The sequence below is a fragment of the Polypterus senegalus genome, chromosome 2 (genome assembly GCF_016835505.1).
Source record: "Polypterus senegalus isolate Bchr_013 chromosome 2, ASM1683550v1, whole genome shotgun sequence".
NCBI classification, from domain to species: domain Eukaryota; kingdom Metazoa; phylum Chordata; class Cladistia; order Polypteriformes; family Polypteridae; genus Polypterus; species Polypterus senegalus.
The window spans coordinates 258615571-258643055 of record NC_053155.1 but is presented as its reverse complement, the minus strand read 5'-3'; the positions used below and the strand labels follow the sequence as shown (position 1 = coordinate 258643055).

At 37.2% G+C, this 27485-nt stretch overlaps 1 protein-coding gene across 12 annotated transcripts in view; it reads right to left on the bottom strand.

Moving 5' to 3' along the window:
• The window catches only part of mbnl2 (muscleblind-like splicing regulator 2), a 253869-nt gene that overhangs the window by 107542 nt on the left and 118842 nt on the right, over window positions 1-27485 (bottom strand). For all 12 annotated transcript variants that reach the window (XM_039745406.1, XM_039745415.1, XM_039745417.1 and 9 more), the window contains one exon: window positions 18699-19515. In XM_039745406.1, coding sequence (XP_039601340.1) covers window positions 18699-18872 — 174 coding nt within the window. In that variant the 5' untranslated portion in view covers window positions 18873-19515. The remainder of the gene's footprint in view (window positions 1-18698; window positions 19516-27485) is intronic.

The window sequence follows — 27485 nt, the reverse complement described above, 5'->3', positions numbered from 1 at the left end:
GCTCCATGTTCAGAATCACCTTTTCTCTTTGGCATCGTGTGGGCTAGCTTCGCAATAACTTGTAGCATCATAAGCTAGACTTGATTAACGTGGTAAGTGTTCGGCAAGGCAGCTGAAGCGCTGTATTATGGGATCTGTAGTTTATTGTGTTACCAGCACTTCATATCCCCGGGCCATTAATAACAATAATACAGTATATAAAATGATCTCGGGCCGGATATAATTACACGCCGGGCCGGATGTGGCCTGTGGGCCTTGAGTTTGACACATATGGACTAAATCGAACTTGAAAAGAAATATTTTTTGGAATGTGATCTCGCAAGTCAGATCGAGTTGACGCGCACTACAGTACATCGAGCCCGCGTGCTATTGTGGTTTCGCTTGTGTGCCTCAGTAAGTTACCGTCCCCTCGCTTTTACTTTTTTACCGTTCATCTAATGAATACACTTGAGTATGGCTTTACCAAAACAATCATTGATCGCGAATAAAGTATCCATTATTCATGAAGCTTCAATAGGTGATCTGTCTTTCTGCGTTAACCGCATGTATTTTCATACGTCTCAAACTAAGGAGATGCGAGGTTAAAATGAATCGAGAAGCGCGCGTACATACTTAGTGCATCCCCTTTTGGGAATCGAACCTCGGACGTCGGCACTACAGGGGAAGGCTCTACTATTGCGCCACGGCGTGTGGTTTGTCTATTAGAGCGTAGCAGTGTGATTCGGTTTTTGTTCAGCACTCTTTGGAACTGTTGCTTTTTGTCTGCGCACTGCGTCAGTTCACGTGAGCCACTGAATATTGTTTTATATGTCACTCGCTCGCTTCTAATTGTTTCGTTGCCTTCTTAATTATATAATGCATGTTTTCTTCAGCGCTTTTGTAGCTCTTCCTGGTTTTCTACGTAATGTGTGATTACGTGAGAGGCGTGATGATGTCACACGAAACTCCGCCCCTCACGGCTTTCGAGCTGAACTCCATTACAGTAAATGGAGAAAAATAGCTTCTAGTTATGACCATTATGCGTAGATTTTCGAAATGAAACCTGCCCAACTTTTGTAAGTAAGCTGTAAGGAATGAGCCCGCCAAATTTCAGCCTTCTACCCACACGGGAAGCTGGAGAATTAGTGATGAGTCAGTGAGTGAGTGAGTTTAGGTGTAAACCTAAACTTTAAGTTCATAGACAGACTACCACTGGCGTTTCACATGCCCACGGGAATGCGGGATACAAGTTTAATGAGAGGACGCAGGATATAAACAAGAGTTTTGATCACTTTGTAACTAAGTTAAAATTGCAGGTGAAGGGGTGTGCTTATGCAAATTCCAAGAGACTGTGTTTGTGGGGGATTGACAGTTAAGGCGGGTGGGGGAGTCACGGGAGTCAGTCGGCTAACGTAGTCTTGCAGAAGCAACTCTGTGACGCTGCCACTAAATACTCACAGAAAAATCCACAAGTTAATACACACTCTGTCTCTACAGTTTCTTCACACTGAATCCTCCAGGCACTACTTAAAAAAGGTTACATTGACAATCGTGTTGCGTTATTTTTAAAATCTTTCCTTTTCTTAGCACAAGCACAGCTGAGAAGCTTGATGCATGTGCTCGATAGCGTAAAAATAATGCATTTAATCATACTTTGCATTACAAGCAAAGGGGAGCTTTTGTCAATGCATGATTTCCTGGTACACCGATTACATTGATCAGCGCGATTCATTTTACCCTCGCACCACCTTAGTTTGAGAAGAAGTATGAAAAAATATGAGGTTAACACAGAAAAACAGATCACCAATTCAAGCTTTATGAATAATCGGCCATCAATAATTGTTTTGGTAAAGCCATCCTCCTTCCATTTTATAATTTTTCCGCCACTAGCCATGATTAAATGAACGGTAACAAAGTAAGAGCAAAGCGAAGGTGACTTATTTAGGCAGGAATATATATGACAGCAACACTCATGACAATGTCAATCATGTTACGTTATTATTAAAAGGTTTCCTTTTCTTTTTCATTACTTCTTTAACACACTACTTCTCCGCTGCGGCAGGTATTTTGCTATATATATAATATATGAATTACCTCCAAAGCGCGGAGAATTTTGATATCATGAACGTGTGTACAAAAACTGGGGTCTCCTGCCCAGCAAAAGTCGAGCAGCCAGTGCGCGTGCATAGCTGTGCCGCCTTTGAGACGCTGACTGCGCTTCTGCCTTAAGTCAAAGTGAGCACTTTTAATTTTTTTCTTCTTCCCCCTGCGCTATAGCTCAGACAAGTGCAAACACAAACACGGGACCCCTTTTATACACCACGGCAAAATAGTATTAAGGCGATTCACACTTTCTTTTGCACGTATACTATTATGAAGTCCTCAGCTCGGATTATGAAGATACGCACAGGAGTGAAGGACTGACAGTGCCATCACAGCCCAATAATGGCGGGGACGTCTCACCAGTCTACACAAGACCCACCGCGACTGTCCCCAAAAGGCGATCATAACGTCAGCGAACACATCTCTCTATACTATATAAAAGAAAAAGGCAACTTTCCTTTCTTTACACCTTTTTTACTTTTATCCCAAACCAAAGCCTTTCTCTCTTAACACTGCAGAGGACACAAAACTAATTTTCTTTAAATGCCGGTAAGGCACATTACCAGAGGCACAAATTTGAACGTTCACATAGAAAATGTAATTTCTATACCACAGCCATCGTGTAGCGCCTTTCAAAAGGGATCTACTACCGAGAGATGATCCATATACATTTTAGCTGCTGTTAGTTACTTACCTGTTGTGTTACACAGTCTTTAAAATGTAGTTTACCCACAACCACTCCAGTAGTGCTCAATGTACCTCCATCCATCCATTTTCTAACCCGCTGAATCCGAATACATGGTCACGGGGGTCTGCTGGAGCCAATCCCAGCCAACACAGGGCACAAGGCAGGAACCAATCCTGGGCAGGGTGCCAACCCACCGCAGCTCAATGTACCTGTACTTCTTAAAACGTTAATGTTTTACTGTTTAATAACTATATTTTATTATTTTTCCCTTGCACTCAGTGACCAAAGCTATACACACACATATAGACACATACAAACATACACACAAGTATATGTATGTGTATATATATATGTATGTATGTGTATATATATATATACACACACACACACACACACACACATACATACACACATATATATAATTTGTGTGTGTGTATGTATGTGTGTGTATATATGATGTAGATAGGTATGTATATATATATGTGTGTGTGTGTGTGTATGTATGTATGTATGTATGTGTGTGTGTGTGTGTGTGTGTGTGTGTGTGTGTGTGTGTGTGTGTGTGTGTGTGTGTATATATATGACAGCAGCAATCCAAGCTGTGAGAAAACAGTAAAAAGGAGGCGTGTCAGACGTCATGGTACATTTTCTGATGCAGCTAGACGAAAATAACTTTGTGATGCTGCCACCAAATACACAAAACAATTACTTTCACAATCATGTTACATTATTTTTCAAATGTTTCATTTTCTTTTTCATAACTTCTTTAACACATGACATCGCTGTGAAGCGGCTGGCTATTTTGCTATATATATATATATATATATATATATATATATATATATATATATCACAGCGACACTCATAACAGTGACAAAACAATTACATTGACAATCATGTTACGTTATTTTCAAAATGTTTCCTTTTCTTTCTCTTTCCTTCTTTAACACATTACTTCTCGCTGCCAAGCTGGTATTTTGATATATATATATATATATATATATATATACAGACAGATATATATATATATAAATAGATAGATATGACAACAACACTCATATCAATGACAAAACAATTACATTAACAATCATGTTACGTTATTTTAAAATTTTTCCTTTTCTTTTTCATATCTTCTTTAACACACTACTTCTCGCTCTGAAGCTTGGTATTCTATATATATATATATATATATATATATATATATATATATATATATATATATATATATATATATATATATATATATATGACAACAACACTCATCACTCACAACAGTGACAAAACAATTACATTGACAATCATGCTACTTTATTTTCAAAATGTTTCCTTTTCTTTTTCATTGCTTCTTTAACACACTACTTCTCCGCTGCGGGTATTTTGCTAGTCTAAATATATATCACAGATTTTTCGGTGGTTCGCAGATTTTTGCGGACATTGAGTCTTTTTATTTCTGGTACATACTTCCTCAGTTGATTTGCCCAGTTGATTTCATACAAGGGACGCTATTGGTGGATGGCTGAGAAGCTACCCAATCAGAGCACGCAGTTAAGTTCCTGGGTGCTGATTGGCTCAGCGACAGAGAGCAGCATTCCCACTCCAAGCTGCTGAGCGACAAAGATTTGGCCAAGATGACGAAGTCAGCGGGCAAGGAAGATAAGGAACTAGAGGATCCAGCACAGGAAGAAGCCCCCGGCCTAACTCTCGAGCGTCTCGTGACCTTTCTACGAATAGCAAAAGATCTCCAGATATTGGTTGAAGAATGGGACCCGCAAATGATTTGGTCTTTGCAATTTAGAAATGCTCTTGACGACACCACGAAGTGTATAAAAACCTCCTTACACAAATGAAAAAGAAGCACCAGGAACTGCCCTTCATGATGTTTCTTACCCGCAAAATACCACCTAGCACGCCTTCAGTGGAGGAAGAAATTCCAGGCAATGACAGCGGTGCTACACAGTCTCCTAAAGAGGCTCCTTTAGAAGAGCTGTAACACTCTCCTTTGTTGTGCAGTAAAATTTATCTCATCATTATCGGATAAGTCGTCGTGTCATTGTTCGCGAGTACCCATAACTAATTTTCTATGTACTTAGTATGTGTTTAGTGTAACTGTACACACATTTTATACAATTTTTCTTGCATTGTACGTATTTATTGCTGGTGGCCTGTCTATCATAATGGCTGAAACATATGTGATATCGGAGACGCTCGCTATCTTTAAAATAACATTTAGGTTTTATTTATATTTACATGTTGTAGATTGTTCATTTATTTTTATATTGCCCAATAAATTACAATGTGTTTAAAACTATATTACGTATTAAATAAAACTCCACAATGATATACGATACTTATGTTTGCATGTAGTATATAAGCGGGGTATTTACTTACATAATTTCAACGAATCTTATCTAATATGAAAGAGAATATAAAGGGTTATGCTGTATAGCGTAACTGTGCAGGAAATGTTTATGAGTGTGGGAGAGTAAACATATGGTTTTTACTTCGTGGATTTTCACCTTTCGCAGGGGGTTCTGGAATGCAACCCCCGCAACCAAGGAGGAATTACTGTATTACCAAGTTGGTTTCAGTCGCTTTATCTGTTGTGTCTCGGTATGGTGGCAATCTTGGTGTAAAAAACCCTTCGACGTGAAGGTAACAGATGCACCCAATAAACAACCTCCCCCACTTTGTCAAATACACAGCCGAGGCTCGGGTTGTCAGAGCTTGAATGTAACTGAGAGAATACAACTGTATAATAATAAAAAAAAGCTAACCTTTACAAGTACCATAAATTTACACTGACTCCTACAGACTCAAATCAAATGTATATTATTCTATAATAGTAACAATAAGAGCAGGTCACTACTCAAAACACTAAATCTAGGAAGGGCCTGGAATTGAACCGGCAACCTCTTGATTATGAGGCAGCAGTTCTTACTTCTGCACCAGCCAAGTGGTCATGCCAGCATTGTACCCTAACCCGATTTCTTTTTTTCTTGGTTATATTCTTGAATAAAAGTGCACTTGTTTTGTAATACTTGTTCCTTTTGTGAAAGTGTTTATTTGATATTTGGACTTCAGGCTTCACATATTATACATTTCATGTCAAAATTTTGTCATTAGTACTATAACATGAAATATGTTTCTGTTTTAGCTGTGTGTTTAACATTTCTTGCCTCAGATTTCCTGTCATCCTACATTTACCCAGATTGCTGTAGATAAACAGACTTGAGCTGCGGTGGTGGGGGAATGGGATAGCAGGCTGCTTGCTGCTTGGGCCGATCGACACATTTGCAAAACAAAAGACACTACTCGAGAGGTTCAAAGGAATTTAAGGTGGCCCAGGATTATGACTTTTATCGTAGGCTTCAGGGATTCTAGTGTTAATCTTGTGTTTGATAACATTTGTAGCTTAGAAATCTCTCTATTATAAAAAAAAATCCTGGAAAGGAAAAGCAGGGCGACGAGACATGATCTTCTCGGAAGACACTTAAAAGATCTACGAGACACAAACAATATCAAATAAGAGAACACAGCCAGCAAACACTCAGTCGTGTAAAGGCACGTAGCACACACAGATCCTGTGCTGTCAACACATATAAAGTGTATAAGAACAATACGTTCTAGATGAAACGTCAATATCTAAACAAAGAAGAAAGGGCAGCACGGAGAAAACAGACCCAAAAGCATTGGAGAGAAAAAAAGGTAGATAAGAGATTATGAAAGCATTGGAATTTGGAAGGCTCAAAACAAACAATGGCGTGATACACATGCAGAGAAAGGTAAAGAATATGAAAGCGTTAAAATTCGAAAGTATTGTACCATCCCAGCCAGGTTGAAGCCTTTTTTGTTTTAAGTTACTGTTAGGTCCGATCGAGGGAGGGCAGAGTACAGCACGGAAGACTGATACCGGAGTATTGATTGATGAGGTAAATTGGGCAAGACATGGGGTATGATGGGTTGGAGAGGGTGCTAGAAAGATGAGTTTGGGGTTACGAAGCCAGTGATTGTTCAAGTAAAACTTTTGTGACACTTTATTACGTCAGACACTACAGTATCAAAAAAAAGATAGTAAAGATCACATTAACGCAAACAAAAGGAAATTAATCATCAGGACCAGTTGTAATTGAAAAAATAGCAGGGCAAAGCGAGGTCAGAAATAAAAGGCAAAGAGCAGAAAACAAAGTATTTTCACCTTCGCATCATTCAATGCACAAAATGTAGATTTACACAATAATGGACCATATGCTATGAGAATCTGTGGTCCCACAAAAGTTAAAGCAACACAAAGTTACATTTCAAAGAAAACACAATTCGGTCAGGTGTATATTTCTGATCATGGAGAAGTGATCACAACGCGAGCAGCAGAGACACAAAGTGGCAAAAAGTACAGCGGCTGTACAGGCTTTAAAATCATCAACGCTGCCCCCCCTTAACAACGTGAGTAGCGTTATACGTCCTGCGAGAAAGAGATATAACCATACCTGGGGCCGGAAATAAAAGTTTTTAAAGTAAAAGTGAAAATAATGCATATGTAACAATTCCCATGAAAACAACAATCTCTTTAAATTGTATATCCGGTAAACCAAACAAGGGGGTGGGCATGCAAAGCGAGCAGGGGGCAGAGCCCCATAGTATTAATATAAAAAGTAATGGAAAATTGTTAAATGTGTAATATGTATGTTAATAATACTGTATAGAGGTCATTCATGTGCAAGTATGCTACAAGTCTGTAAAATTAATTTCAGTGAGTTCAATGATGACAATGAAAGATTTATCAGCATACTAAACTTAATGCTGCAGTAATATGCAAATGTTGTTGAGCAGATGTCCCACAGAGTTACTAAAGGCTTCTGAAAATGTTCTCAGCTTGTAGAATATGAAATTAAAATTAGTCGCCAGGAAAAGGGGGACTAAAAACCAGTATGTTAATTAAACTATTCTGTGCACTTTATTTATTGTATATAATACCCATATAACAAAACTGTACTTTTAAACTCCTACACACTGTAGTTCTAGACAAACATAACAAGGTTATGATTAAGATTTTTTAGTCACAATGTTAAAACCAATTCATAAAGCATTAAAAACCCATAGATTTACAAGTGTTCTAATTCATTCTAAGGATGTTTTACTATTGATGCAAAAGAGGACCGTCAACTAAAATGAAAATAATGTGTCTATATAAATACAGCTACAACCTTAAAAAACTAACAGTTGTGAAAATTACTTAAATTTAATCAGGCTGTCTCAAGAAACAGTTACGTTCACTGTGAAAAACTAACAATTTCAAGTTAAAATGAAGTGCAAAGTAAATTTGAACGCCATAAAAGCTATAAATAAAGTGTGTATTATGATAGCCTCAAAATATAAAATACAGAAGCATACACCAAAAAAGTAATTCAAATTAGTTATTGCTTTGTATCAGATATTAATAAAAACATAATATTTGCTGTGATTGCTGAATAATATAACTGCTTTGTGCATATATAATTTATATAAAATATGAAAATATAAATATAAAAAAATAACCAATATGCAATACAAATTAATAAAGAGTGGATATCATTTTCAATTAAATATGAACATTTTCAGGGTTCTAAGATTTTACCACAACCAACAAAAGCTAATTTCCTAGCACAAGAAACAATGTATTAAACATAAAAACTTTTAAAAGCATGCCATTAAGGATTCTAATGACTTAAAAATAACAACTGTACCACAATCAAAGACAATAAATTGAAATAAAAAGGAATTTAATAGTATAAAAATGTGTCTCCACGGGCTGGTGTTTTTTTCCTGGGTTACAGTACAGTAATAATTAACTGTTTTTGCAAAAAAACAAACTAGAGTAAACAGCTAAGCTGAATACAAAAATACTGCTACCATGACATCCTATTACAAAATGCAATGGAATGAAAGGTAAGCAGCAATAATGACATATCTAGCAGTGCATATTCACATTGGTAAAAATGTTTTTAAAATTTCTACATGCACTGTAAAGTACTAATTATATCAATATTGTTACAAGATATTCAGTCTTGTTGGTGAAGTATATGCAGAAGTATTTTTAATTACAATACAACCAGATAGTCAAGTCAAGTTGGGGACCATGCACTGGTACAGTGCATTGCCGCACCCACTACACGGCGAAACAACTCGGGATCCCAGTTTGCAACCCCCCAGGCAGACACGCGGTCCAGTCCGACCTTCCAGAAATGACCCTCTATCTGCCGTAGCCAGGTGTTACGTGGGCAACCCCTTTACCTGGTCCAGCCACTCGGGTCCCCAACAATGAGGATCTTAAGAGCCGGATCACGCTCTGGGAAATGTGCCACATGGCCGTAGTGCCATAACTGATGCTCCCTCACAATGCAGGTAATGTGCCTCATTCGGGACTCCATGAGCAACCGCTCATTTGACACAAAGTCAAACCAACAGAACCCAAGGATTTTCCGGAGAGACACAGTAGCAAAGGAGTCCAGTCTTCGTCTCAGGTCACTGGATAACGTCCATGTCTCACAAAAATATAGCAAGACAGGAAGCACCAGGACTTTAAAGACTTAGGCCTTCGTCCTTTTGCATAGATATCAGAAGCGCCACTCACCCCTTTTCCAGCGACCTCATGACCCCCATGCTCTCCCAATCTGTCTACTGACTTCATAGGAAGAGTCACCAGAGACACGAATGTCGTTGCTGAGATAAGTAAACCTCTCAAAAAAGGTCAACACTCCGCAAACAGACACACAGCTGACGGCTGTGCCCAAGAGGTCATTAAAGGCCTGGATCTTGGTTTTTATCCAGGACACTCGTAAGCCCCGACACTCAGTCTTTCGAGCACCCTGATAAGAGCCTCCATTGACTCTGCAAAGATCACAGCATCATCAGCAAAGTCAAGATCCATGCATCTTTCTTCACCAACAGATGCCCCACAGCCGCTGGACATCATCGACCTTGCCCAACACCCAGTCCATACAAGCATTGAACAGAGTAGGACCAAGAAGACACCCCTGACGAACCCCAGAATCAACTGGGAAAAATGCAAAGGTCCTGCCTCCACTCCAGTGTACAGGCAGGCCATAATGTCCAGCAACCTCGAGGGGATCCTGTGAACCCTCAGGATGTCCCACAGGGCTGCTCGATCAACTGAGTACTATCCGTGTATAGACCTCCTAAATATAACGCGTCGTTTTTTGAGGAATTCTCTGACTTAATGTCAATTTTAATTACTAACTATGACACACTCCTAATAGTTGGCGACTTTAATTTTCATATAGATAATCAGTGTGATCTAAAAGTAAAAGAATTTATGAACCTCCTGGATTCTTTTGATTTGAGACAACTCATAAATCAGCCTACACATAAAGCAGGTCATACATTAGACTTAGTGATTACTAAAGGACTGAAAGTTGATATAAAACAGATCATTGATATTGGTCTATCAGACCATTTTCTTCTACTTTTTAATATAGAAATAATGATAAAAAACACTCATGAGAAGCATATTGTTAAAAACGCTTCTTTGATTCGCAGCAGCTTTAAAACTTACAAACATTTTAAGCAATCAGTCCGTTTATAGTGCCAGCTATAATAGCGAGGACAATGTAAATAGTAAGGTGGAAAGATTTAATTCTAAAGTGAGAGCTGCTGTTGACATAGTTGCACCTGAAAAGACAGTGAAAAAATCTTCTAGCATTGGTATACCATGGAAGACCCAAAGAGTGTCTGATTTAAAGAGAACATGCCGTAGAGCTGAGCGTCAATGGAGGAAGACTAAACTTACTATCCACCACGAAATATTAAAAGTCAAAATAACAGAATACAATAACACTGTCCGTCTTGAGAGACGCTGCTATTTCTCCAAGATTATAAATAACAATGCTAGTAATCCTAGAGTCTTATTTTCAACAATTGATCGCCTACTAAACCCAGGTAGCTCAAAGGAATGCCTCCTAAGTGCTTCCAGTGAAACCTGTGAGGCTGTCGCTGTATTTTCAATCAAAAATTAATGATATTAGAAATAACATAGTATATCTCCCCAACACTAAGGATCCCCTAAACCCCAACATCCTGTTATAAACAAATTAAACTCTTTCACTAGGATAGATTTACCTGATTTACAAAAATAATATCTCAATTAAAACCTCCACCTGCGCCCTTGACCCGATACCAACAAGGTTTTTCAAAGAAGTATCAGGCGCTAATTGATAATGTTCTGACATAGTAAATTGTCACTAGATACTGGGGTCTTCCCAGACTGTCTTAAGACTGCTGTAGTTAAACCCCTACTTAAGAAACATAATCTTGACCCTCGCTCTTGAAAATTTTAGACCCATCTCTAACCTGCCCTTCTTAAGTAAAGTTCTAGAGAAGGCAGTCATTATGCAGTTAAATGACCACCTAAATAAACATGCTATTCTTGATAAATTTCAGTCAGGTTTTAGAACAAATCACAGCACAGAAACTGCACTCGTTAAAGTAGTAAATGACTTGCGGGTAAATGCAGACAGAGGCCATTTATCTGTTCTCATCCTCTTAGATCTGAGTGCTGCATTTGACACCATTGATCACAACATTCTTAGAAATCGCCTTAGTCAATGGGTGGGCCTCTCTGGCAGTGTCTTAAATTGGTTTGAATCCTACCTGACAGGGAGAAAATATTTTGTTAGTTGTGGGAATTACAACTCAAGACACATGATATCCAATATGGTGTTCCACAAGGCTCTATCCTGGGTCCGCTGTTATTCTCAATCTACATGCTTCCGTTAGGTCAGATTATCTCAGGGCACAACGTGAGCTACCACAGCTATGCTGATGACACACAGCTGTACTTATCAATAGCACCTGATGACCCTGATTCTATTGATTCACTAACACAATGTCTGACTAGTATCTCAGAATGGATGAATAGTAATTTTCTCAAGTTAAATAAAGAGAAAACTGAAATTTTAGTGATCAGCAATAATGGATACAATGAGGCTATTAGAAATAAACTGGATACATTAGGATTAAAAGTCAAGACGGAGGTAAAAAGCTTAGGGTGATTGTTGACTGTAATCTGAATTTTAAATCACATATTAATCAGATCATTAGGACAGCATTTTTTCACTTAAGAAACATAAGTAAAGTTAGACCTCTTATATCACTGAAAGATGCTGAGAAATTAGTTCACGCGCTTGTTTTCAGTCGACTAGATTACTGTAATGCACTCCTCTCAGGACTACCCAAAAAAGATATAAATCGCTTGCAACTAGTGCAGAATGCAGCTGCTAGAATCCTAACTAGGAAAAGAAAATCAGAACACATCACACCAGTTTTATGTCACTACACTGGTTACCTGTGTCATTCAGAATTGACTTTAAAATTCTGCTTATGGTTTATAAAGCCTTAAATAATCTCCCCCATCTTATATATCGGAATGTCTGACACCTTATATTCCAAATCGTAACCTCAGATCCTCAAATGAGTGTCTCCTTAGAATTCCAAGAACAAAACTTAAAAGAAGTGGTGAGGCGGCCTTCTGCTGTTATGCACCTAAAATCTGGAATAGCCTGCCAATAGGAATTCGCCAGGCTGATACAGTAGAGCACTTTAAAGCACTGCTGAAAACACATTACTTTAACATGGCCTTTTTATAACTTCATTTTAATCGTAATTTAACTTAATCCTGATACTCTGTATGTTCAATTCATCATAACAACTATTCATGGTGGCTCTAAAATCGGTACTGACCCCTACTCTCTTTTCTGTTTCTTTTTCCGTTTTTTGTGGTGGTGGCCTGCGCCACCTCCACCTACTCAAAGCTTCATGATGCTCCAACAATGATGGACGGATTAAAAGGAAGAAGTCTACGTGACCATCATCATCATCAAGCCCTTCCGTGAGAATCCTAAATCCAAAGAGGACTGTTTCATTTATGTTAGGTAGAATGCCCAGAGGGGACTGGGCGGTATCATGGTCTGGAATCCCTACAGATTTTATTTTTCTCCAGCCGCCTGAGTTTTTTGTTTTTCTGTCCCCCCTGGCCATTGAACCTTACTCTTATTCGATGTTAATGTTGATTTATTTTGTTTTATAATTATGTCTTTCATTTTTCTATTCTTTAATATGTAAAGCACTTTGAGCTACTGTTTGTATGAAAATGTGCTATATAAATAAATGTTGTTGTTGTTGAGTTGAACACTTTGTGAAAATTGACAAAGGCTGCAAAGAAACTCTGCGCTCCAGGCGATCACCCTTCCCTTTTCAAACAAGTCTGAGAATAAATTTAGAGTACTTGATGCTGAGGTTGAAGAAGTTAAGCAAACGTTTACAACTCGCATTGAAGAAGTTGAATAATTGACATCTTCTGCTGACTAAAGAGTAATTGCTGCAGAATCCGACTGCAGCAATGGTGATAAACTTGCTACGCTGGAAAATAGATATAGAAGAAACATCAAAATTAAGGGAAAACCGTGAAACTCCAAACCCACTGAATAACATAGTTGAACTATTCTCTGCAATAATTGGAGATGACTTCAAATTGGACACTGAGATCTCAGCAGCTTATCAAACACATGGATCAAATGCCTCAAAACTGAGAAATCTGAACTGTCTGTTTTGACAAATTATGGGTTAAAAATTTGATGTTGATTCTCAGACAGAAAGAGCAGATTATATTTGAAAATAACTGCATTCATATTTTCCTAGATGTCTCTCCTTCAGCAGCAGCTAAACCAGCCACATTCTGCAGCATTAAACAGTGCTTACACAAAGCTGCAATCAGATACAGCCTCTTGTTTCTTGCTCAAGTGAAAGTGATTTTTGATGACCAATTCTACATCTTCAATTCTCCTAAAGAAATAGAAAAAGAGCTAAAAAGACTGACCCTGATATCATTTAAAACATGATCATGAGTCATAGCATGTCTTGGTAATGCAAGGAAGATGCTGCTTGCAACTTGGTCTATTTGTAATGTGAAATTTGCTGTAACTATACATTGTTTCTTCGTTCCATTTCCTTTTTAGCCACTTTTTTAAATTTTGTTTTTCTTTTCATTTACAATATTTAATTTTTTATATATATATATGAACATTTTGGTAACAATTAAATAACTAATTATTTACAGCGTTATTTAACTTTGTTTTTCACCTAAGGGGACGACTTCATATCTTAAGTTAATTGCATCTGATATCTCAATTTAATCCTTACCGCATCACTGCTGGGGATTTGTTTTTTTGGGGCATACTCTGTCTCTTGGCATGTCAGAGGACAGGGACTTAACGAAGTGTGGTCTAGCCTCACTTGGGCAGGCAAAATTGGGGGAGGCTGGGAGAGAAAGTGAGCAGGTTACTTCTTATTTATCCTTTTTACCCCAACTATAAGTGCCAATACAATAATAGGCTCCATGGCCAATATGAAATCAAGGTTAAAGCTAATGTATGAAACAACATACTACTTTGAGTTAAGTTTGCAAAATGTCCTCAAACGTTCTGAAGCAGCATCTCTCTGACCAAACAGTAAACTTTGTGGGCTGTAATGTAAAAGGCCTTAATCACGATCTAAAGAGAAAAAATAGTATTTTCTCACCTAACATCTCTAAATGTCAAGATGGTATTTTTAGGTGAGATGCTCTTATACGGAAAACCTGGGGGGTTGGTGGCAGGATTGGCACTCCAGCCACTGCAAAAACCTCACACTGTTCAAGTGTGGTGCTATGGTGTCACCAACTGCACTTGGGTCCCAATCCAAGTGGTGTAGTGTGTGTTGGGTGCGGCAACACGCTATCTGTGCATGCTCCCGAGTCCCAACCTCTCCTCTCTCTCAGTTTTGGTTGCAAAGAGATTGGATTGGCCAAATATTTCATTCCAGCTACACAAAGAAAACTAGAGGTGTGGGGATCTTAATACACAAAACAATCTCATTTGTATTATCAGAAGTAGTATCTGATCCAGAATGGTGATATGTCATAGTGAAGGATAATTAATTTCAAGCTAAAGTAATTTCATCCAAAATGTATTTGCATCTATTTCTAAAGTGAACATTCATAAGATTATAATGGCCGGAGACGTTAACTGTGTTTAAATCTAGACATGGATAGGTCTCAACTGTAGAGGCGATAACATCTAACATTGCAAAGATAATCACACAGTTTGTAATGTAATTGTTACCAGATCCATGGAGATTTTAAAATCCAAAATCAAGAGCATATTTCTTCTTCTCACCAGTATATCACAGTTATTCAAGAACTGATTATTTTTTATTGATACTAATTTACTTCCCACTATCGAATCTTTCAAGTACAACGCTATTGTTATTTCCGATCATGCCTCTCTGATCATGGAGCTTAAATCACTATGCCCTACAATCTCATAGCTGGCATCTTAATCCCCTGTCATTAGCTGCTCAGAATTCTTCTCTGAGGAAATTGATTAGTTTTTGGAGACAAATGCATCCTCAAAGGTATCTGCAGGAATACTATGGGAAATCCTGAAGGCTTTTTTAAGAGGTCAAATTATTTCACATCTTTCCCACAAAAATAAATAGGAAACCATGAAGGTCTCCACATGAGGCATTTTATAGGAAAAACAGGTTTTGCTATCAGAATTTAACCTCTTGACAACAAAAGAATTGGAACATTTAATCTTTAAACTGAGACATCATTACTATGAACACAATGAATAAGATATTAGCTCAACAAATCCACAAACAGAAAGTTCTCAACACAGTAACAGAAATTACCAACACAGGCTGAGATAAAATCATTGAACATAAAAATATACCCCACACTTTCAGGGAGTGCTATAAGCCTACATATTCTACTCAGTTTTAAAGAAGACACAATTTATTAAATTTTTGACACATTACAAATACCACAGCTAGATACTCTTAGTGCAGAAGAATTGGACAAAACTCTGACACTCTTAGAATTAATACATGCTATAAAGTCACTCCAGTGTGAGAAAGCAGCAGGTCCTCAGGGATACCCAGTGGAATTTTATAAAAGAAATTTTAAGCAAGTTAGCGCCACTATTATTAGAATTGTTTATAGAAGCTACAGACAACAAATTTCAACCTCAAACTTTTCAACACGCATTAATTACCGTCTTTCCAAAGAAAAATAAGGACTTATTACAATGTGAAAAACTCACTTCTGAATAATGATATTAAGACGCTCTCCAAAGTTCTAGGCAGAAGGATTAAGAAAGTGCTTCCCTCTGTAATATCACAAGACCAAACCAAATTTATTAAAGGCAGACAGACAATTAGCTTCTAATATTCAACACCTGTTTAATATAATACTAGGGGGCTTCGCTCGCTAACCCACCCGGCCTGCGCTATGCGCCAGCCACTTCGTGTGTCTGCCGCTCACGTATGTGGATTTCACTTTCACCAAACAACAAATCTTTTAATTCTCGTAGATATGCCTATTCATTGGGAAGAAACACTATTTTCCCAGATGGCAACAAGACGATTTACAAGTCTCTGACTTAAAGTTTATATCCAAACAATATATTCAATCTATTTTTGCTGTTCCGTTAGTAATAATTTCTGTTGGTTTGCGCTAATGTGATCTTTACTATCATTTTTTTGAGACTTTCAAATTTTAGTACTTTCATTATCTCTAACCTGCTCTGCATGTGTATCATGCCAATGTTTTTGAATTATTTACAACGTTCTACTTTGTCTTTTATTTCTGGCCTCAGGTGTGGTTAAATCTCTTGGCACAAAGTCTCGTCTCGCAGGACATGAACGTATCTCTCTGAAAAATGTATGTCTCATCCCAGGCTAAAAAGTCTTGTCTCGTACCAGGATTTTTTTTATTATAATAGAGAGATACTCACCCATAAAATCTAACACAACATAGATCTTATTATCTTTAGACACAGAAAAAGCATGGCTAAATGGGACCACTTATCCACCACATTGATCAAATGTGGGTTTGGCCCAAATATGAATGCATGGATAAAACTACATATACCAGTCTGGAAGCCTCTATTTCTATTAACAATATTTCAAACTACTTCAGAGCAGAATATGGTACTCGACAAGGACACCCCCATCGCAATTGCTCTTTGCAATCATCATTTAGCCATTGGCCATTCGCTATCAATATGTATCTGAGATAAAGGGAATTACCAGAGAAGGACGTGAAAGGAAAATATTACTTCATGAAGATTATATGGTACTATGCACTAGCAGAATTTCAAAAGATATCTGGACTCAAAATTAATTTGAATAAAAGTGTGCTTTTTCCAGTGAAATCTCTATCACACAGTATTAGACTGGGCACATTCCCATTTGTTTTAACAGATTAGTTCAAATATCCTGCAGGTAAAAATCACAAGTAAATATAACACAATTTTGCTATCTGCATAAAAAAATAAACAAGATGTGAACAGATGGTCTACTCTCCATCTCACATTAGCAGGAAGAATCAATACCGTCAAGATGAACATCCTTCCCAAGCTTCTATTTCTATTTCATAGCACCCCCATATACATTAACAAATTGTTCTTTAAGAAATTAGATTCAATTATAACCAAATTTAATAAGAATTTGAAACATCCATGCATCCCAAGAGCAACTCTACAATGACCTAAAGCAGAAGGGGGCATTACTCTACATAACTTTCAGTTTTATTACTAGGCAACAAATAAACAAGCTATAAAAACTTGGACATTGACACAAATTGATGAATATACACAAGCCTGGTCTGCAATTGAAATAACATTGTTCTCTACTCTTTATATGCCCTACTTTGTGCCCCAGTTCATACAAATTATAGTCAGCATACTGATAATCCAATTGTCCATCAATCACTCAGAAAATGAAACCAATGCAGGAAGCACCTAAAGACAGAGAAGCTCTTATCTAGTGCACCTTTGCATGATAATCACCTTTTTCTGCCCTTTCAAAACTACACAGTACTTAATGTTTGGAAAACATCTAGGATTAAAACACTTAGAGAACAGTATATAGATAATGCCTTTGCATTTTATGAACAATTACATTTCAAATTTAATTTTCCATCAACACAATTTCTTCCACTACTTTCAAATCAGAAACTTCACTAAAAGCAATCTGCCCAGTTTTCCACACCTCCCACCCATTTCTATACCAGAGGCAATGCTGGCCATTGTTGAAGACTCAAACATCATCTCAACACTATATAAAACATTTTAGAGTGTCTTCCTTTCAAAATATTCTAGGGTACTTTGGTGAAAGGATCTTTCACTTAACATTTCTGAAAAGGAGTGGAAGGCAGCCATACAAAGAATATACTCTAGCTCCATAAGCCCAAGGCTTTCAGTCATCCAACTTAAAAAATTTTATCAAGCACATTTATCTCATTTAAAATTGTCCAAAACGTATCCAGGCCAAGATTGAACATGTGAACACTGCAATCTAGCTGTAACCTCACTGGGCCACATGTTTTGGGTGAGCAACAAAAAAAATATAATTCTGGACAAAAATCTCTGAATGCCTATCAGACAATGTTTTTGTCACAGTCACTGCTAATCCATTAACACCTGTGTTTGGTGTACTCCTGGATGGGTTTAAAGTGGAGAAAGACAAATTGAGTGTAGACCTATCTTGCTCAACTGGAAGAATCCCAGCCCCCCTATTATAAGTCAGTTGTTAACTGATGTTCTACACTATTTAAAATTGGAAAAAATGTAATTCTCACTTAGAGGATCTGTTCAAATCTTTTTTTAAAATATGGCAAGGTCTAATTACTCAAATCTTAGAATAAGCATTTATATTTGGGAAAAGAACAGCCTCCTTTCTTTGTTGTTTTCAAAGGTTTGTTCATGTAATCTCTCCTCCCTTTCTCTTGGACTGGGGTTGAATTATGGTTTGTTAAGTTTGACATGATTTTATGGAATGTTGTTTTCTTCAAATAAAATCAATTAAATTACAAAAAAAATAAATTAAGTATTCTTACCTTAAGTGAATCAAAGCAGGCAATGACTCTTCCATTTTCAACTTGGCAGCTCTTCGGCGGGTGAGCAAATTTGCATTCCTCATCAGAACGTGAGCAGGTTCCTCTCTGAAACTGTCTGCAGACTTCCAGGGTCAGCCATTTTGTATCACGTATTGATGTAATATTTAAAGCCATGTCCAATTTTCAGAGTGCAAATAAAGATTAGTGAATCAATCCAAATGGTTTTCTTTTTAAATAAATATATATGTATTAAAATGTATTTAAAAGAAAATTAGAACAATGTGTAGACTTGTCATAAGATCATAAAAGCAGACTATTAAACCCACATGAGTGAGGTATAAGAATAATCAGCTCACATATGCAACCAGTCACTCAACAGTCTCTTTCACTTGTAAGATATGGCTGCCGAAAGAGTACATGCTCAGTAACACTTCAAACGGATAAAATGTTTGAGCTCCTTGAGTGTGTTGCTGACACAAATACTATAAATGAAATTATGTCAAAGCAGTGGCTTTTTTTAATAAAATATTAATTATGTGCAAACCACTTGCTGGTATTGATTAAACTCTGAAAAAGTGTCAGTTCTTTGAGCTTTGGCAGCATTCTTTTCACAGTATATCTAGAATCTTCTTAGTCTCAAAGGACATTAAAAAATAAAAATCCAGATAGACAAAGACCATTCAATTGTAGTGGAGGTATCTTCAATGCAGCTCCTTTAAGTATCAGAAGTAGTAAATGTAGCTATGCAAATGTGGCACGCACACTGGTAATGCAGCTTTCAGTAGTAACATTTGAAAAGGCACTTTCTGTCATCAATCTGTGGATAAAAAAAAATTAGAAAAATTACTGAAATACATACAGTAATTATTCATCAGTCAATGATACTTCTTACTTTTATGCTTGGAAACTAAACTGTTACCTCTTTTAAAGAAAAACTGAATTAACTTTAGGAACAAATGGTTAAAAAAACAGATAGTTTTTTATGTCTATAAGCGGCATAATCATATCAACCCACGTGGATGGAAGCATCTATACACCAATTTGGCACAACATTAAAACCACCAATAGGTAAAGTGAATAACATTGAGTATCTAGTTACAATGTCACTTGTCAAGGGGTTGGATATATTAGGCAACAAGTGCACAATCACTTCTTGAAGGTGATGTTTTAGAAAGAGGGAAAAAGGAGAAAGTATAAGGCAGGGGTGCCCAAAACGTCAATCGCGATCGACTGGTAGATTGGAAAGGTAGTGCAGGTAGATTGCATTGAATTCAAAATTATTTTTTTTAGATATTAGTCTATCATATCCTCTCTATGGCATTTGCCACTTGATTGACATACAGCCAGTCTGAGATCTCTTTTCTTCTAACACATGGGTCATCCCGCGCGCACAATCAAATGCACAAGTTACTGCAAAATTCCGGCTATCTAAGTGATCTAGTTAGCCTTCCAATTTATATCGACTAAAGAAGGAGTATGAAAAAAAAAATTGGTAGGGTCTGGGGGGCTGGACATGTGGAACTGGAAGAAGATTTTTTTCCTCACAATGTCACAATTGAAGTGCGTTTGTCTGATCAGTCAATCTATCATTGCTATTTCAAAGAAGGAAAATGTGGAAAGGCACTTTCAAACTGTTCATAAAAACTATGAAACTGAATTCCTTCCAAAAAGTGATCTGACCAGCAAGTTAAATTAGCTTAATTTACAGCTGCAAGGAAATGACAAAACCATGGTCAATATGATAAGCTCAGTTAATGCTTTCAAACAAAAAATTTAACATCTGTCCTCAAAGCTACAGCGCCATGATTTGGGGAACATCCAAAACCTCGCATCAGAGCTGAACACAAAATGGAAGGCATGTGCGCAACTTGACTGCATATACTATACAGAGCAGAGTGAAATTTGTCAAACTTTGACAGACGGTTTCAAGACTTTGTTTTACTTGAGCCATTTATGTTCCAGCCTTTTCCCAAATGATTATTAAGTCCAAATACCGTAGTGACCATAAATGTATTGAATTGTTATTGTGCCATAAAGAGGGTTATTCAGATATGCAAGGTACGCCAACATATATTTTATATATAAAGTGTGTGTGTATATATATATATATATATATATATATATATATATATATATAACATTTTTAATGTAGGTAGATCATTTTGACCTGGTCATTTTAAAAGTAGCTCGCAAGCTGAAAAAGTGTGGGCACCCCTGGTATAAGGATCTCAGCAACTTTGACAAGGGCCAAATTATGATTGCTAGATAACTGGGTGAGAGCATCTCCAAAATGACAGGTCTTGTGGGGTGTTGCTCGAGTCAATATGCCAGGCATTGAAAGGAAAGAAAAAACAACCCCTGGACCCCAGAGTGCAGCAGAGCAGGGAGGAACTTGACTGTGCAGTGAAGCAAGAAGGAATGAACGTGTTTGCAGGCTGAGGAATGAAGCAGCTATGATGACAGGGGTCTGGAGGAGAGATATCCATTATTTACTTTGGAACTGCATTGATACTGCTACTGACTTCCAAAAGCTAGTACTGATACTGAAGTCAAAATTTTAGTATTGATCCAACACTAGTTATACCCACCAAAAGTGACCCAAGACTTATTGATGTGCATGAGGATCAAGAGGTAGTCTGTCTGGTCCGATCCCACAGATGAGCTACTGTAGCACAAATTGCTGAAGAACTGGCCATGAGAAAATGGTGTCAAAACACATACTGCATCCACTGCAGCTTGCAGCGTATGGTGCTGCATAACCACAAATAGGTCCCTGTCCACCACCGAAAGCACCTACAATGGGTATGTAACTGTCAAAACTAGACTATGGAGCAATGGAAGAAGATGGCCATATTCTTTTAGATCACAGGGGTGGCTTATGTGCATGTGTGTCGTTTACCTGGGGAAGAGATGGCAGCAGGATGCACTATGGGAATAAGGCAAATAGATGGAAGTAGTGTGATGCTCTGGACAATGTTCTACTGTGAAACCTTGGTTTAACACATAGCACCTACTTAAACATAAAGATTGTTGCATACCTTGTATACCTCTTCATACCTGTATATGTTGCAACAATTTTCTCTGATAACAGTGGCCTCTTCCTGCAGGATAATGCGCTCTGCCAAACTGCAAGCATTTTTCAGGAATGGTTTGAGGGACATGATAAAGAGTTCAAGGTGTTGACATGAACTCCAAATTCCCCAGATATCAATCTGATCAAGTATTTGTGGGATGTGCTGGAAAAGCAAGTTTGATCCATGGAGGCCCCACCTTGCAACTTACAGGGCTTAAAGGATCTGCTGCTAATGTCTTGGTGTGAGATATTACAGGACACCTTCACAGATCTTGTGGACTCCATGCCTTGAGGGATGAGAGCTGTTTTAGTGGTAGGAGGAGAACCAACATAATAATAGGCAGGTGATTTTAATGTTGTGGTTGAACGGGGTAGTTACTGTATATAAGGCAAGCTGACTCACACATTAATCAACAAAACACTATTTCCTGTTGGTTAAAAAGCTGAAATTTAGCAGGATTGTACATCTGGGGTAGTAGGCATTCCTCAAAGAAAGGAAATTTGATATATTAATATTTTGGGGTAAAAACTCTCTAAAATAAACAAAACTAAATACCACAAAATCTCAAAATGAAATTTACAGAAAAAAGAAAATTAGCTGACCCCTGCTTTCTTAATTGTAGATATTTGATGATAATAATGCTGGAGAGAGTCAGATATTCTTAGGCAAGGCATCCTTTTTTACTGATTGCTGAAAAGGAATCAAAGGAATCATGCACACAAATGAAGCTGCTTCATTATGCAAATGAAAGCCAAAATGGAAGGGCAAAGTTTCATGAAGCTCAAAGAAGATGTGCTTAGCAAGTTGCATCCTTAGTATGCACAATAGTCCCTAATCTGTTGTCATCTTCTTACTCCTTGCAATGCAGTATGAAATGTATATCAATTTGATAGGGGGTGGATTATGATTGTCAATCTTATATTGTATACAGTAGATATACTTCAAACAACAAGGTGGGTGACAGGGGCCCTTGGTGGTGAACAACATACAATATTGCGGAGAACTAGGGGGATATCCCCACTGGCAGGCTGTGGTGTGCCGCTGTATTCTGGTTCTCAAAAACAGGTAAACAGTGAAGTGCCAGTACAGCATACCGGCCCAATTCAAGGTCTATGTGCAACACAATTCAGATTGTTCTTAGTTTCTGTATTATGTTTAAAACTGCCAGTGCATTTGAATTTCCCAATGGGATTAATAAAGTTTATGTAACCTAACCTAATCCAACAATCTAATCTAATCGCATATGTGACATAAATGTGCAGCCTATAAACATCAAAGCTTTATGTAATTTGTCAAACCATAGAAAACATAATTTACTGCATATTTCATTTGATTTAAACCCTCCAAACCTCTGTGACAGTATGTGACTTGAATTGATAATTACTCATTTCAATTCAAAAGAATACAGTTTCCTGTAAAATTGTATTTTCCAGAGACCATGAATAGGAAAAGCAAAAATTAATCTACAATAAATGTAGTAATTATGGTTAATTGTGGTCAAGAATAAGGAGCTCCAATGAACTAATAATATTAGCAGCTAGTAAAATAACAAAAAAAGAACAGCTACACAGTACCTCTGATAAATCCAATTAATTGACACCACTATAACCAATGCCCATTGTCTTAAATGCCCCAGTTAAATCCAAGTAAAATGGCTACTAGTTCAAAAAAATGATTTTTTTTGGTGTATGGCAATGCAATAACATAATGCACATGAAAAGAAACAAAAACTATAAAAATGTTCTAATTTGAAGGATAGTTCTATTTTAAATAAAAGTAAGCATTGATGTTTGTATGATGGTGTAATATTATAAATAACACATATGGCTATGGATAAGACTATTTTTTACAAGGTCAACTCATGAAAATAGATAGCCATATTATGTTAAAAGAAGCACCACTTCTATTTATTCTGTCTTACAAACTTCGGTTACTTTGTATACATTACTGTATTGGAACAATTTTATTTTGAGATTAAATGCACCCCATTTTTGTGTGTGTTTTCTTTCAGCATTCACAACAAACCCTAAAGAAATGCATGTTAGTTTAACTGGCAACTCTAAATGAGTGTTGGGGTGTGTGCAAGTGTTTGGCATTACATTCATGGATGGGTTAAACTGTGTGCACAAAGCTGTCAAGATGGTCATCAGTTACCCACAAGTTAGATTAATGTTAGGTAAATATACAAAGCAAACAATTCTAAACATAAAATTATAAAAAAATATACAATGATTGAGGCCACAGAACAAGGAATATAGATCAACTGTAGCCAGTACTTCCCAAATATTCTAAGACATTTTAGGATAAAAAATATGGGTCAGCTATTTAAGAAAATGTGTATTATTTTGGCAGTTATCTTTAATAATGGTTCAAGATTCCACAAACTGAATCAAACAATTGATGTGTTTGACATAAATATTATGCAAAATAGTTCCAAATTCCCAAGCTTACCAAGAATGTAAAAAAAATGCATATTTGCAAGGTGATATGCATCTAGAAATAAAATGTACTGAACTCTATACTTTTAAATGAATTAAAAATATATACTTTCATTTTAAACATACATAATATACAAGGGAAAAGTAAGTATGATACATTCTGCATCAGAATATTTTAAACTTTGCCAACTGTGCTTAACTCAAAACAATTCAACTATAATATTTGTTTTATTGCACATTAAAAATGTTATTCTGTCCATTAAATGTCTCTTAACATTCACAAAAATAACTGTACAAATATAAAGCTCACTTAGGACCATAACTCTTAAAATAAAAATGAACATGACCTTCTGACCTTTAAAGTAGCTTCCAATCACCAAAATATTGCAATGTGTTTTTAAAATAGCCTCTAGAGGTACAGCAAAAATTAAAAAAAAAAAAAAAAACTGGACAAATAATAATGTGATTTACTTATGTGGGTGGGAATGCATTCATGTTATAGCTTGTCACTGAATAAATAACTCTTGTATTAAATATTTATTTTTCAGTTTAACCATTAGTTTTCCATTTTTGGGTATGAAACAGATAACAATAGGAGCAGAAAAAACTTAATCTTCAGTGGTTATTTTGTGTTACAAAAAGGTCATGACATGTTGAACAGATTTTCATGCTCCAAATGTAAATGCAATGCCCCAGGCATGTACACCATCTGTTTAGCAGCAAGTTCAAGCATGGTTTAGCTGTTAATGGCAAATAGGTCTAAATGATATGAACAAACACACAGAAAATATGTATGTCTGATTACTGATTCTGTCACAGTGCAATATTCTAAATATCAAATAAATGTTAGCAACCCAATATTGCTTTTAGCAGCAGAATGTCTATTCCACATACAGTATATTCAATTTAAATTTTTGTATAAATGTGAATATATAGATTTTTCTCATAGGCAGAAACCATCACCAAACAGGACAAGGTAGAATGTAGTTAAAACAAACAGAAACATACACTGGCATTTGCAGTGTAACTTTGTATTCTAATATGATAAAGTAGAGACTCATGTGGGTGGTTATACCTTATGACTATGAGTGTTGCCCCCAAGGGGGATGAGGGAGAGAGATACACGCCACATAGTGATGAATGGGTATTCCCGAAAAGCAGGTCAGTAGGTGGTAGAGGAGATATGCCTCTTAATATAGGTTGGTCTTTGCTGGGGATTGCCTGATGTCTTTCTGCAGCCTGAATAACCTCACTGTGGGGAATAACTTCTTCTGGTACAAGAACATCCACAAGGTCACCCAGTGGAAACACCTGCAATGAGATCGAATATGTCTCCGTCCACAAATTGTGGCGATTGTCACTCAAGGATGCAAGAGTCTACTGGGGTGCAGATGTGGGCTCTGATCACTACCTGCTCACAGCAACTATTTGCCTAAAGCTCAGGAACTCAGAAACCAATTCCAGCTACTCCAGGACACAAATAATGGTGAAGAAGAATGGAACAGCTTTAAGCAGGCGGGCAACAAAAGCTGTAGACCTGCCGACTGGTAGGTGTCGGAGAACACAGTGACAGGACAAGACACAGGACAAGACATGAGTATTACTCAATCAGAGAAAAAAATGTAAATGCCAGGGAGACCAGAGAAAGACTTGCATAGAAAAGAAAGAAACTGCAGACAAATACCAAGCATTGGACCCAATGGTCAAGAGAAACTGCCACACAAACAAAAATCATTAGCTGGAGCAGAATGGGACTGAGGCACATTAAGCCGCCAATAGGAAGGACAAAAAGAGGCACTTGCTGTCAGGGATTTCACTGGCACTCAATGCAGCAGAATTTAAGACAAGACAGGAAAGACTCTTAGCCAAGAAGGGCAGTCATGTGCTGGGTGGAGCACTTAAAAGAAACCCTTAACCAAGGTGCCCCTATCACCACCTATGACTTCGATACCATCCGACTCCAGGAGGCCCTGGCTGTGGAAATGACCAGGATCATGGATACAGAAGTTGGCAGGGCAAAATGCCGCCTGAACAACAAAAAAAGCCCCGGCCTAAACCAAATCCCAGCTGAGCTGCCCAAGCACATAGGTGACGATGCTGCTGACAAAGCTGCTGAATGAATGCTGGTGGGTGTGGTGAGTTGCAAGTGATTTGCAAAAGTTAGAAATTGTAAAAAAAACCACAAAGAAATGCAACCTCATCAACTTCAATGGCTGGCTTTGGATTACGCTACTGTCAGCGCCTGACAAAGTTTTTTGTGTGGTCCTTCTCAAGTATCTCCTACAGGCACTGGATCAGCGACTGCAAGAAGAGCAAGTGGTCTTCAGACAAGGAAAATCATGCAGCAAACAGTTTTTCACACTGCAAAATATAATTGAACAGAGTGCCAATTTCCAGAAGCCAAATCTGATTTTTTTCATTGACTTCTTAACACTAAAATCCGTAAAGCCTACAAAAAAACTCGTAATCCCGGCCCACCTTAAATCCCTTTGCACCTCTCCATCAGCATCTTTTGTTTTGTACATGTGTCGATCAACACAAGCAGCTTATCTAAGGCAAAAAGCTCTCTCAGCTCAAATCTTCTTTATTTGTGCCTGAGGTTCCAGAGATGCATAAGGTAAATAATATATCGTTATTTGGAGAATAGAAACGTCTTTCATGTTATAGTACTAACGACAAAATTTTGACATGAAATGTATAATGTGTGAAGACTGAAGTCCAAATATCAGATAAACACTTTCACAAAAGGTACATGTATAACAAAACAAGTGCGCTTTTACTCAAGAATATAACCAAAGAAAAAGAAATTGGGATAGGGTACGACCTCTTGGGTGGCGCAGCAGTAAGAACGGGATCGAATCCGGGCACCCTCCAGAATGACAATTTTGAGTAGGTGCTGCTCTTATTGTTACTATTGTACAACAGAAACATACATTTGATTTGTGTCTGTAACAGTTAGTGTAATTTTATGATTTTTTTTTTAAAGGTTAGCTTTTTTTATTATTCAGTTTTATTCTCTCAGCCATGTTCACACTCCCCACGATCTGACACTGCTGTTTTCATTTTATACTTATAATTTTTGAAGAAAACACCTCCAATACCTCCAGTTTTGCAAATTAAACAATGTCTGCAGTGTGTAAGTACTTCAATATACTTAACATTTGCCAGGAAAAAGTCAATTATGGTAGAATTAAATTGAGGATGTTTGGCACTTTTAATGTGATAAGATGTTTAAAAGTAAGTCAGACAGCTGAAAATGATGACTTTAAGAAACT